General features: G+C 43.7%; 1 protein-coding gene across 3 annotated transcripts in view; it reads right to left on the minus strand.

Annotated features, from left to right (window-relative positions):
* Positions 1–251: 251 nt before the first annotated feature.
* LOC138789507 (protein-glutamine gamma-glutamyltransferase 5-like) overlaps positions 252–14,178 on the minus strand; it is a 42,395-nt gene continuing 28,468 nt past the window's right edge. For 2 of the 3 annotated variants that reach the window (XM_069968184.1, XM_069968186.1), the window contains 5 exons: positions 13,799–14,107; positions 12,557–12,717; positions 2,748–2,933; positions 1,093–1,226; positions 252–822 (listed from right to left, as the gene is read on the minus strand). In XM_069968184.1, coding sequence (XP_069824285.1) covers positions 672–822; positions 1,093–1,226; positions 2,748–2,933; positions 12,557–12,717; positions 13,799–14,107 — 941 coding nt within the window. In that variant the 3' untranslated portion in view covers positions 252–671. The remainder of the gene's footprint in view (positions 823–1,092; positions 1,227–2,747; positions 2,934–12,556; positions 12,718–13,798; positions 14,108–14,178) is intronic. The other variant, XM_069968185.1, reaches the window with a different exon arrangement.

Raw genomic sequence — 14,178 nt, forward strand, 5'->3', positions numbered from 1 at the left:
TACAAAGTTATACAGATTTGTAAATTGCTACTATTTAAAAACCTCAAGTCTTCCAATACTTATCAGTTGCTGTATGCCTTGCAGGAAGTGGTGTGTTCTTTCTAGTCTGAAACAATGCTCTCTGCTGCCACCTCTGTTCATGTCAGGAACTGTCCAGACAGCAGAGAGCACTGTGTCAGACTGAAAAGAATACACCACTTCCTGCATGACATACAGCAGCTGCTAAGTATGGGAAGACTGGAGATTAAATAGAAGTAATTTACAAATCTCTATAATTTTATGGTACCAGTTGATCTGCAAAAAAAATGTACTGGAATACCCCATTATAACGCATTACAAAAGATTATTAAAACAATTAATATAAATATGAATTCATCTCACATTCAACCATAATTCATATTATAATCTTATTGGTAAAGTAATAAGCCAGGGATCCACCTATTAAAGGGCAAGTGCTCATTTACCACTGATCAGGTCAGCTCACTGGCCTCACATCTTCACGTGTAATCGGGGACCTACCGCCAACGAGAGATGGCAACAAAGAGCCACGCAATCTAGTGATCATTAGTGGGGCCAACTCTGCGCCATACTCCTGTAATAGGCTCGGTAAATTAGAGAGATCTACGAGATCAGTGCTCACTTAGAGATCAGTGGGACAACTAATAGATTCTTTATGGGGATAACACAGTGATCTCCAAATGTTCTTTGACATGTTTGATCTGGTTACTGGTGAAAAGCACTTGTAGCGTCCTCTTCCCACTTTTGTATGGAACCAACTCGACACTTATCATAAATCCATGGCCGGGCTTTAAATCTCCCAAACTGTAAAAAAAAAAAACATTAGGTGAGTTAACCAGTATTGACAATGCCTAGTGAGTTGCACTAAAATGTGTTAGGCCATAAATGAAAAAATTAGAGGGGTTATCTGGAGAACAAAAAAGGATCTATCTGTTCTTTTTACCAGCACTCCACTTCCTCCCTCTGGGTATCTCCGGGCTATACCGTCTGAGACCCCCACCACCACCACCATCACCACCACCTCATCTCCAGGTATCCCGAGGGAGGAAGTGGAGCACAGGTAGGATGACTTACTCTTTTTGTATATATCCATGCACCAGTCCATTGCCTTCCATCCTTAATCCACAGTTTTTCAGTTCCTCAGTCAGGGGGTTGCAAAATCTAGTTGTAATCTTGTACGGGGCAAACAACGTTGCGTTTCCTTGCTTCTGTAAAGTGAAAACATTGTATTGTCAGTAAAACAATGTAACATACAGCAGAGTTAACAAGTCAATAGTATACAGCACGTTCCTGTAGTGTCAAGGGGGTTGTAATCCCTATAGTAATTTACATGACTATCATGAAAACAGCACAAATGCCCCATAAAATAAAGATGTTTTATTAAATGTAGAGATGAGCGAACCGGGTTCGGGTTCGAGTCGATCCGAACTCGAACTTTCGGCATTTGATTAGTGGCGGCTGCTGAACTTGGATAAAGCTCTAAGGTTATCTGGAAAACATGGATACAGCCAATGACTATATCCATGTTTTCCACATAGCCTTAGGGCTTTATCCAACTTCAGCAGCCCCCGCTAGTCAAATGCCGAAAGTTCGGGTTCGGATCGACTCGAGCATGCTCCAGGTTCGCTTATCTCTAATTAAATGCAAAAGTCGATCAAAAGGAGTAAGGCCTTATCCATCCAGTAAAAAAGTAATAGGATGTCAGCATGCCATTACTCCATTTGACTCAGGTAAGGAATACCAAACCATGGACACGTTGATGCAGTGACCCACTGCGTATGCTGGAGACTTGTTGGTTAGGTGTTGTACTGTTATTACCTTTATTTTTGTATTTGTTATACAATTTGTACCAAGTTGGGCAAGGAGCAGAAGGATACCATTTACCATACTAAATATGCCTAAACACTATAGGCCAGGGGAGGATTTCAGCTTTAGTTTCTCCCTTCATTCAGTGTTTTTTTTGTAAATCAGATTTTTTTAAGAAGATTTTATACATACAACAGAAATGAAGAAGAAAATGTGCCGTCCCAGCAATGAAAATCTATAAATAATACAAAGCAAGAGAACACTCCAATGTCACAATAAGTAGGAGGCGACCGTTTGCATCATACGGTATAACAAAAATTGCGCCGTCTCCTATCTGCCCAAAAAGATTAGTGGCGTGCTATGGTGGAGCACACAAATAAGGCGGAGCACTAGATCGGGAGCTCCAGCATTAAACCAATATAAGAATGCAAAGTAAACGCAATTTGGAAACATGAGAATAAAAAAGAAAAAAGATAAAAATTCAAAGACATGTCAGAAAGGAAGGGATAAGGAGGGGGAGGGGGGGAATCAGTAGAGGAGATGACAGTATCCAGAGTGATGCACATCCATCGACCGGAGCGGACAAGAGCACATCAGTAGAATTTATGCAAGATGTGATGCAAAAGCAGGACTATCTCTGTAGGTGGACCAGGGAAGCCATAGGCGCTTAACTTTAGACCCCCGATCGTGGTCTTCCGCCTTCAGGGATTCCATGCGAAACAAGAAGTTCATTTCGGTCACCCACTCCGTAATGGATGGGGGAGCTGTGGACTTCCAGTGTCTGGGTATGACTGTCCTCGCAGCCATCAGAAAATAATGTAACAGTTCCTTCTTGAGATCGGACCTGGGACCAATGATAGCAAAGCAATGCTAGGCGTGGGGGAGAGTTGTTTGCCTGTGACCTGGGCATAAATGTCAAATACCTTTTTCCAGAATGGTTGTAGCGCTGTGCAATCCCACCAAACATGTAGCATCGTGCCGACCTTCGCCTCGCAACGCCAGCAGGTCTCAGGGACGGCCAGGTAACAGCGGTGCAGGAGCTGAGGGCATCTGTACCATCTAGTCCAGATTTTGACATGTTTTTCTTGTGCAGTGCAGGCAGTGGGTAGCTTGGGAGTCAAAGTGAAATTTTTTAGCTTATCGGCCTCAGAGAAGGTAACATTAAGGTCCCGTTCCCACACCGAGAGAAACGTGAGGTCCCTGTCAGCATCTTGGTCCAACAATATCTGATACAATTGAGAAATAACCTTGATAGGGGGAGGGGATTGAGACAGCAAGTTTTCCAGATCAGTAGAGGAGGTCACCAGGATCCCAGAGGGAAAATTAAGCTAAAAAAATGCCTTTAGCTGTTTATATTCCAGCCAGGAAAGCGTTCTCTCCTGGCAGGCCTGTTGTAGTTCCGTAAATGGCCGCAGGGAAGGGGTTCCACACAGCACCTGACTCAGCCTAGCACCCTCAGATTTAGACCATATTAAGAAGGATTCCTTTCCAACCACTTAGCCTTCCCCTAAACCCACTTGGGTCAGGGTAGAGCGCAGAAATGATTGATGTACTCGGCCGAATGCCTTTTCAGCATCGACCGAGACTAGGCATGCAGGGATCTTTGTTTTTTGAGCATGGGCGAGTAAGAGGATGGTTTTATTTAAGTTGTCTCTGGCCTCCCGCTTTGGGATGAAACCAACCTTTTCTGTGTGGATCAAGGTGGGAAGGTGCGGAGCTAGTCAGTTGGCTATTATTTTTGAGAAAAACTTTAAATTCGCATTGATGAGGGAAATTGGACAGTAATTGCAACAAAAGAAGCTACCTTTCCCAGGTTTGGGGAGCACTACTATTGTGGCCATTAGAGACTGTCGGGGAAAGGGGCAAGAGGGGGAGATAGAATTGAAAACTTTGACAAAGAAATTAGTTAAGGGGGCAAAAAGCTTATAAAATTGCGCAGCGTAACCATCCGGTCCCCGGCTCTTTCCACTAGGCGTGTCCTTAATGACAGCTGCCAACTCATAGGCTTCAGAAGAAAGCGTCGGGAGGCAATATAAGCCTCAACTGACTCCACAAAACTGCTTGCACATGCTCTCATTATTTCCCGCTTGGACTACTGTAACATCCTCCTCTCTAGCCTTCCATCTAACTCCTTTGCTCCCCTCCAGTCTATCCTTAACTTTGCCACCCGACTAATCCACCTTTCCCCTCGTTTTGCCTCTGCCTCTCCCCTCTGCCAATCCCTTCTCTGGCTCCCCATTGCCCAACGTATCCACTTTAAATTGTTGACCATGATGTACAAGGCCATCCACAACCTGTCCCCTCCGTACATCTCTGACCTGATATCCTGCTACCGTCCCTCACGCAAACTGTGATCTTCCAGCGACCTCCATCTGTGCTCCCCCCTTGTTTGTACCTAACACAACCGCCTCCAAGACTTTGCCCGAGCCTCCCCCATACTCTGGAACTCGCTACCCCAACACATCCGGCTCTCATCCACCATCAAGTCCTTTAAAAGTAACCTGAAAACCCTTCTCTTCAAAGTAGGCTACAACCTATAATAACAGATACTTTATTATAAAATAACAACATACAAAAATACTTGCAGTAATAGAATAGACCAGCAGATGGCAGTATACAAACAAACGAGTAAATTGATAAACACTCTTATTATTATAACATCTAGGGTGGTGTAAACTATACTTTTAAACTCCTTATATATAGGATAGTATGTATAATGTCACCGTCGTCCACATTGGGACTAGTAGTGCCGGCTTACTAACCCCAAAATACATTAACATCAAGTAGTCCTGAACACTCACCCATCTCTTGTTTGTTGTGTATCTGCCACCAAGCACCCCTCAACGACGTTTCGCGTTGGTTTCGCTTCCTCAGGAGGGTATAGCTTAACCCCCGTCTAATCCCACTATTTATATGGTGCCGCTGATGACATCGGCGCCAAGCGCCGGGTCGCACGAGTCACACATCACTTCCGCTTCCGGCACTCCGCGCAGGAACGCATATCCGCTGTGTGGAACGCACACGGACATGCGCACTGCGCCTCTTGAGACCGCTTTGGAAGGATGCCCGTACCTGAATCCCGGTTCTTGGCGCACCACCATTGGAGCCAAAAATAGGTAGGAAATAATACATGTTACTCTCACATCTACCTAGATCTACCCCCGGATGTTGTGAGAACCCAATATGAACTATGAATACCTAATCTCAATATACCAATAAATAAATCAATAACAAATGAATCATGAATCACCTATTCAAATAGATAATAATGGAAAAAGAAATAATAATAACAGATAAATATATAGATCATACCTAATTATATTCTCATCTACCAAGACATAAAAGCATGAATTACAGACATGAATCTACATGTATAACCATAATAAATTACTAACCCATGTGCTATACTAATTAGACATAGTGTTATATATGTTGTAAATAAATATTTGTAATAGTAAAAAAACGAATTAAAGTGCGTAGTGATAATATAAATAATTATGTATATATTTCCTATTGGAAAAAGTGCTAGTGCTAGTGCAAATAGAAAAAAGTGCAAAATCCACTGCAAATAGCTCACTGCAATTCATATATTATGAACAACCACATAATCTCCATTTAGTGTGAATAATTATCATAAAAACCCTAATACCAAATGCAACCCTTTCTTTCCATGATTCCTCATCCCTGGCCCCAATAGTGGGAAAAAAATTTCTTGTATCGCAGCAACCAAAACGAAAATCACTAAAAATTATATACAAAGAGACAAAGGTTAAAACTCAAATTTTAAAAAACTGATATTACAGGAATGATACAAAACTTCTTTGCTCATTTAAACCCATAGGGTGTAGCGTACCCAGAGTTGTTATCCACCTACATTCTTTTTGGGCAAGAATCCTTTTCATGTTCCCCCCTCTGATGCCACTGTTGATCTTCTCTATTCCTCTCACTTTAAATGTTTTTGGGTCACAATTATGGAATGTTTTGAAATGCCTTGGTATGGTTTTAAGTTGTCCAAGGTCCTCCTCATCTTTTGCTGCAATGATCCCTCTCACATGTTCTCTAGTCCTTATCCTTAGCTCTCTAGAGGTTAGTCCTACATACACTTTCCCACAGCCACATGTAGCATAATAGATTACATATTTCGTACTGCATGATATGTAATCACGGATCTGAAAGTTTCTCCTCCCGTCTGCAGATTTAAAGTCCACTGTTCTTTCTATATTGGCGCATGCCATACACCCACCGCATGGATAACAACCCAATCTTTGGGTGCTGACACCGCCAAAGGGACATTTCCTCTTAGGTGCGTAATGACTTCGCACCAAGAGGTCTTTTAGATTTTTACTTCTGCGAGCTGTCATCAAGGGAGAATCCGACAGTTTTTTAGCTAATACTGTGTCAGTGCATAGTACAGACCAGTGTTTTTTCATGATTTCCCTCATCGTTTCCCAGTCCGTGTTATATGTGGAAATAAAGCGAATAGTGTTTTCACTAGCCTTTTCCTTTATTTTTTTCCCCAGTAGGACTTCTCTCCTTGTATCCTTTGCTCTTTCATATCCCTTCTTTATCTTCCTCTTACTGTATCCCCTTTCCATAAATCTGTTTTTAAGATCCATTGCTTGCTTCTCGAACGATTCCTCGGATGAGCATATACGCCTCATCCTGAGGAATTGTCCGATGGGTACAGCCCCAATTGTTGCTGGTGTATGCGCCGAGGATGCATGCAGGAGGGAATTAACTGAGGTGCTTTTCCGATATACATCGGTTTGTAATACCCCATGTGCATCCACCTCCAACTGAATGTCCAAAAATTCTATTTTTGTTTTGCTATATTTATATGTCAGATGGATATTAATTTCATTGAGGTTGAGCTGTCTCATAAATTCATGAAGCTGGGACTCCGACCCCTGCCAAATAAACAAAACATCATCTATATAACGAAGCCAGCACTGCACATGGGGGACGGCCCCAACGCCCCCATCCTGGAAGACAGTCCTCTCCCAGTGCCCCAAAAATAGATTGGCATAAGCAGGGGCACAGGCCGCCCCCATCGCAGTGCCGCGCATCTGTAAATAAAAAATTTCCCGAAAAACAAAAAAATTATGAGTCAAAACATAATTTAACAGTTCCAAAATCAAATCACAGGTGTCGGAGTCCCAGTTGCTCATCCTCAAGAAAAAGGCCACAGCTTTTAATCCTACCTCATGTTGTATACATGTATATAAGGATTCCACATCTGCTGTAACCAAAAACATATCAGAATCCACGCAGATCCCATCGATCCTAGCCAGGGCGTCCGTAGTGTCTCTAATATAAGATGGTAAATTTTCCACCATTGGTTTTAAATAGTAATCTAGAAATTTACAGATGGGATCACATAGTCCATCTATCCCTGACACAATAGGACGCCCTGGAGGATCGAGGGGATCCTTGTGGATCTTGGGTAACAGATAGAATGTTGGAATCTGGGGGTGGGTCTGTACTAGGCCCTCGAATACTTTTTTTGGGATCGTACCATTATCAAATGCTCTCTGCAATATGGGCATAAGTTCTTTTATGAACTTATCCAGGGGGTTAAATGTGAGTTTCTTATATGTGGACCTATCCCTTAGTTGTCGCAAGGCCTCTTTTTCGTATTTTTCTATTGGCCACACCACGATATTCCCCCCCTTGTCAGACCCCTTGAAGACCATGTCATCCATAGCCTGTAGCTCTCCAAGGGCCTGGCGTTGGACTGTATTCAGATTGTCATATTTCACCGATGGTTTAATTTGTCTCCTCCTGAGGAAGCGAAACCAACGCGAAACGTCGTTGAGGGGTGCTTGGTGGCAGATACACAACAAACAAGAGATGGGTGAGTGTTCAGGACTACTTGATGTTAATGTATTTTGGGGTTAGTAAGCCGGCACTACTAGTCCCAATGTGGACGACGGTGACATTATACATACTATCCTATATATAAGGAGTTTAAAAGTATAGTTTACACCACCCTAGATGTTATAATAATAAGAGTGTTTATCAATTTACTCGTTTGTTTGTATACTGCCATCTGCTGGTCTATTCTATTACTGCAAGTATTTTTGTATGTTGTTATTTTATAATAAAGTATCTGTTTTTAATTTGTAAACTAGCCTCTATATGGTTCTTTTTGTATAAAAAATGTTTAAGAGGTGTTGATGTTAAAAAAGGTGTACTGGATTTAACCTGTGTTTAAGACAGGAATAATTTGGTGATTTCCTTGCTATCCAGGTGGAATTAGTGGTATAATTACAACCTATAATAACTCTGCATCACACTTGACTGGCTGCACTTTACCTCCTGTTTCTCTTCTATTACCTTACATATTGTAAGCCCTTGCGGGCAGGGTCCTCTCTCCCTGTGTAAGCCCTCGCGGGCAGGGTCCTCTTCCCCATGTACCAGTCTACTATCTGCCTTCATGTAATGTGTTTTGATCTTGTTATGTTCTTGTTTGTTACCCCTGTCGCCTGTATAGCGCTCTGGAATTAAGTGCGCTTTATAAATGTTTTTTGTCCATAAGCTGGAGCAGCTGGCTCCTATCAGCTATAAGCTATCAGCTATAAGAGCAGCTAGCACTGTAGGGTTCCGAGATCGTTTATGATTAACCTCCCCTGCATATATTTTAGCCACTTAATGCTGGATTTTAAAAGCATTTTCCCTTTTGAGGCGGGCCCAATGGCTTATGAGTTCCCCTCTTAGCACACACTTGAGTGCCTTTCACTGGAAAGGCAATGCAGTGTCATCGTTAGCATGTGTGGACAAAAAATCCGTTATTGCTTTTCTAATGCCACCTTGGCAAGCTACATCTTTAAGAAGGTTAGGGTTAAAGCGTAACTGTAACGGTTTTTTTTATTGCAGAAATCAGTAGTATAAGCGATTTTAAGAAACTCTTTAATAGGTTTCATCAGCCAAAAAAGCCTCCTTCTGTACTCAAGAAGCAATCTCCCAGCCTCCCCCCCCTGACTTCTTATCTGTGCATTATCAGGCAAACACGTCTTCATTACAGAGAAGCCAGTGAAGACGGGCTCTACTCTCTCCATTCTATCCTTATGGAGGGGGGAGGGGCCGAGGGAGATGAGGGAGCAGGAAGAGGTGACATGAAGGTCAGCTGTTTGTAGACTCTCTGTGTACCTAAAACGCTAAATTCAGGTGTCAGAAAGGTCAGTGCTTATCTATGAACTTACTGAGAGAAGATTGCAGGGTGTTGTGCTGTGCAGGACTGCTCCGTGCTCAGTCACTCCTAACAGCCCCTCCCCTCTCCATAGCCACATAATGGAGACAGAAATCCTGCTTCATTTAATGTGAGAAGGGAGGCTGGGAGATTGCTTTTTCACTACAGAAGGAAACTCTTTTAGTACATAAAACCTATTACAGAGTTTCTTAAAATCGCTTGAACTGTTGATATTTAATGTTTTCAGAAAAATGACCCTGAAATGACAGTTACGCTTTAAGCCTCCACGACCACTTATGAGGGGCGGAGTCAGGAAGGGTTAATGTCAATGTAACGGAGGCATGGTTGGCCCAAGTCATAGGTTCTATGGTCGAATGAGGGTGCTAGGAGAGTAAATGATGGTCTATGAGGAAGAAGTCTATCCTGATGTAAGAATCGTGCACCCCTGAGTACAAGGTGTAATCCCTCACCCCAGGGTGCAGGATTCGCCATACCTCCACCAACCTGTGCTTGAAGAGAAGCGTAATGAGTGAACGTGCCTGGGAAGGCGTCATAGCAGACCTGCCGGAGGAAGAGTTCAGGGTACGATCCAAAACCAAGTTGAAGTCTAAGGCAGTTATCAGGTGTCCCTCTGAAAACCAGGTTAGCGGAGAAGGATGAAGGAGAGAGGGGAGAGCGAGGGAAAGAAAGAAAAAGTAAGCAAAGGACAGCAGGGAAAAGAAGAGAGAAGGGAGGAAAAAGAATTCAGCTAATAGCCGTCTGTTGAGAAAGTAACGACAAATCTACAGACAGACTGTCCGCCTTAGTCCACTAAGGGCCAAGGGAAGGAAAACATTAGCTACGGTATTGCTATGCACACCGCTACAAAAACCTAGGTGGAGAGGTGACTGGGAATGCACTGATAGAAATTCTGACGCCTTAGCTCCCAGAGCCTGGATCCTTAACATCCCGCCAAAAGTAGGCGGTGGGAAAAACACCAGCTATAACATTGATTGAGTGCAAATAACCAAGGCACCCTGCAAGGTGCTACAAAATGCAGGCGGGGGGAGGGGGGCGGGAATAGGAAAGGTGGAAACGGAACAGTGAATGCTGGAAGGAAGAGGAAGATGTGTGTGTGTGTGTGGGGGGGGAGGATACCTGCAATAAAAAATAACTAATAGGAGCATAAACCTGAGAACAAAATGGTAAGCAGACATAGTGTATAAAGTACCTCCATCAATAAACATAAACTAATGTAACCGTATATAAAAGGAGAGGTAGGTAAGGAACATAGAAATTATAAAAGAAACTTTAAGAGGTGGGCTGCTACGATGACCAGTCCCGTAGCGGCACATTTCGGGCGTGTCAGTTCCTGATGCGAGTACATGGTGAAGGAGCTTTCAATCTTCAGGCCTAGCTGGGCCATAGTCGGAGGAGCGTCATCTCCGTCTCCTATATGGAATAGGGACCCAAGGATAACCCTGCAGCTGGTCGAGGAGCCCTTTGTTGCAACGGGGGAAGTGATGGCCAATCTGCAATGTGATCTGAGGGAAGTTGTACGTCCTCCAGAAGCCGAGGAAGATCCGCTGGTGTGCGCAGGTGATATATAAATGCATTTTTTTCCGTCGGATCTGCAGTTGAAATGGGTAACCCTAGGAATACCAAAGACCTTTCTCTCTGAGGAGCTTGAGCAATGGGCATAAAGCTCTGCGTTTAGCCAGTGTAAAATGTAATAGATAAGTTAGGATTAAGACAGTAACACCGTCAAAGTCCACAGAGCCCGCCTCCCTCGGTTTACGCACAATGTCTTCCTTTACTTGGAAGTAGTGTATTCTGAATGTGAACAGTGCGAACACACAGCATAGCAGACGTTAAAAAATTCCGGAGCGGTAACAGTAGTCCGTAGAAGCACCGTAGAGCGCGAAACAAGCTGTTACCACTCCCCCTTTTTAAGTGTCTGCTCTGCTGTATGTCCGCACTGTTCACATTCTTTTTTGTTATGTGGAATTAATAAAGATTAAGGAAGACAACGATGGTGAGTGCAACTTTTCCTTCCTCTCTTTGGTTCATGAAGATAAATTTCTTACCTTGGTCCTCTGTGTTCTTTTCATTATATTGTCCGCTGAGAGGCGTTTTTGTGCACTAGGGGCGGGCAGGCCAGGGTGGATCGGTGCTCTGAGGGTGTTAGTCTGGCCTCCAGTGCACCAAAATGCCTCATTGGCATATGGAATAAACTACTAACATCATAAAAACTGCGCTGAGGATAAAGGTAAAAAACCTATCTTCATCCTCAGGGCCCCATACGCTATAGGGACATATCAGCAAGTTAGAATATTCTAATTTTCTGATAATTTCCCTTTTAAGTTTTTTTTTTTTTTTTTTTTACAGGTACAGTAAACATAAGTTAAAGGAGAAGTCCGGCAATTTTTTTTTATTAAAGTATTGTATTGCCCCCCAAAAGTTATACAAATCACCAATATACACTTATTATGGGAAATGCACATAAAGTGTGTTTTTCCCTGCACTTACTACTGCATCAAGGCTTCACTTCCTGGATAAAATGGTGATGTCACTTCCTGAATAAAATGGTGATGTCACTTCCTGGATAAAATGGTGATGCCACTTCCTGGATAACATGGTGATGTCACTTCCTGGATAAAATGGTCACGACCCGACTCCCAGAGTTGTGTGGGCTGTGGCTGCTGGAGAGGATGATGGCAGGGGGACACTGAGGGACACAGGGCTCTGGAGGGACACTGAGCATCCCCCTGCCATCATCCTCTCCATTAGCCACAGCCTGCACAGCTCTGGGAGTTGGGTCGTGACATCACCATTTTATCCAGGAAGTGACATTACCATTTTATCCGGAAAGTGATATCACCATTTTATCTAGGAAGTGAGATCACCATGGTATCCAGGAAGTGAAGCCTTGATGCAGTAGTAAGTGCAGGGAAAAAAGCACTTTATTGGCCATTTCTTTAGGCCTAAAATTGTGTATGTGTAATAGCGATGCTTGGCCAAGGGCTGATGATTGACCAAACAATTAATACATTACCTGTCCACGCTCCTGGTCTCCTCATGCCTTCTGCTCTCTTCACAGCACCGCACGCTGCAGCTTCTCTGAAGCTGACAGGCCGCTTAGAAAATCACTGGCCGTGGTGGCCCCAGCCAGTAATTGGCTGCGCAGCCTGTGAGCTCCGAGACCGCACTAAAGCTGCAGCCACAGAAGCACGCAGGGCGCAGGAGAAGATTGGGAGCGTGGACAGGTAATGTATTAATTGTTTGGGCAAGGGCTGCATAGACTTCGCTAATGATGTCCGTGCAGCCCTTGCTAAATGATTATCAGGCTGTGTAATAGGCTCAGTAAACAATTGCCAATCTAGCAGATCGGCGCTGGTATACAATATTGATTGGGCCTTTATGGGCCTGTGTAACAGTTTCCTAACCCTCCATTTCAGTGCTCCACAATTGTTCCCCTATAATTTACTGCTATATACATAGTAGGGGAAACCTTGTATTTCACATCTGAAATCTCTACAGAGATGGCTTCACTACTATTCTTACCTCCACCTGCAGTGTAGGAGGATCCAGCGTGATTTTTCTTTCAGCCAAAAGCTTTTGCTGTGTGCCGGTCACTTCTCCCACGGCAGATACTTTTAGAAGATTACTGTCGGTAATGCAGGTCTTGTACAGTGAAAAGGGAACCAGGTATACAGCCGAATATTCTGTGGATAACAAGCACGCATGTAGTCTGTGCAATGTGGATCAGAAATATCAGCATATTAACCCCATGCTTCTTGTGTGAATATATTAAATATGTGGAGACTTAGAGTTAAAGCGGTTGTCCGTGAAAAAAATGTTGGGCAACAGGGGGTGCTGTAAACATAAAAAAAAAAGTGACACTCACCTGTCCTGGCCCAGTGCAGCTGCCACCCCCTCTCTCCTGTCTTCTGCTGGTCTTACCTGCTCAGCCAATCAGTGATGGGGCAGGACACATCTGCAGCCTCTTATTGGCTGAACAGGCAGTTCCTGTGATGTTGTGATGTCAAAGAAACTGGGAGGTAGAGGAATGGGAGGTGGGCAGCGGTGGTCTGACAGCTGCACTAGACCAGAACAAGAATGATAATCTGCCGAATCGGCCCTATCTGGCCGATTATCGTTCCGTGTAATAAAGACAACGATTAGCCGATGATCGTTGTCATCGGCTGATCGTTGATATAAGTTCTGACCTATAATCGTCAGGTGCCGACCACGCACCGCTACGTGTAATAGCGGTGCGCGGCCAACGCTGACGATATGCAAAGAGGAATACATACCTATCCAGGTTGCAGGGCTCCTCCTTCCTCTGAGCTTCTCACTGGGTCCGGATTCACAGCTGCCTGTCTCAGCTGACAGGCCGCTCGGCCAATCATAGGCCGGGACCGCAGCGGCCAGTGATTGCCCGAGCGGCCTGTCAGCTGAAACAAGCCGCTGTGAAGCTGGAGCGAGCGGGACCCGGGGAGAAGCACAGAGGAAGAGGAGCCCTGCAACCTGGACAGGTATGTATACAGTTCAAACAAAGGCTGCAAGGACATCGGTAACAATGTCCCTGCAACCCTTGTTAACCGATTGTCGGCCTGTGTAATAGGCCCAGTTAACGAAAGCTGATCTAGCAGATCGGCACTCGTTTACAGGTATTATCGGGCCCCCATCATCCCGTGTAATACCACCCTAAGGGTAATTTGTTTATTGTGTTAACAGCATTGATATCAATGTATATTCAAAAATAAATCAAAGCTATATAGTTTTAGAACATTCAGGACCTACCTGCTTGGGGTTTCAGCTCCATAGAATCGGATATTTGACATACGACATTCATATATGTCCCATTATTCTGTATGGCCTGGACATTGATATTGATGTTAAGTTGTTTAGATAAAGAAGTCAGGTTTCTTAGACAAGCAATCAGTTGAACGTCTTGACCAAAAACAGGAGGTTCTTTCAACTTGAGCCTTAAGCTTATTCCAATTTTACTCAGGGAAGGTTCAGGTGTCTCATACCGGTAAATGTTATCAGTCTGGGGCTTATTCCTTATCTTCAGGGCTTTATTGAACACAAGTCGCTCTTTTTCTGACCCTAAATGTCAAAGATAATACAAAAAAAATAAAAAATATTTTCTTTTATCCTTCTTTGTCTTTTACATAGAC

This window comes from Dendropsophus ebraccatus, chromosome 4 (assembly GCF_027789765.1).
Source record: "Dendropsophus ebraccatus isolate aDenEbr1 chromosome 4, aDenEbr1.pat, whole genome shotgun sequence".
Taxonomy (NCBI): Eukaryota; Metazoa; Chordata; class Amphibia; order Anura; family Hylidae; genus Dendropsophus; species Dendropsophus ebraccatus.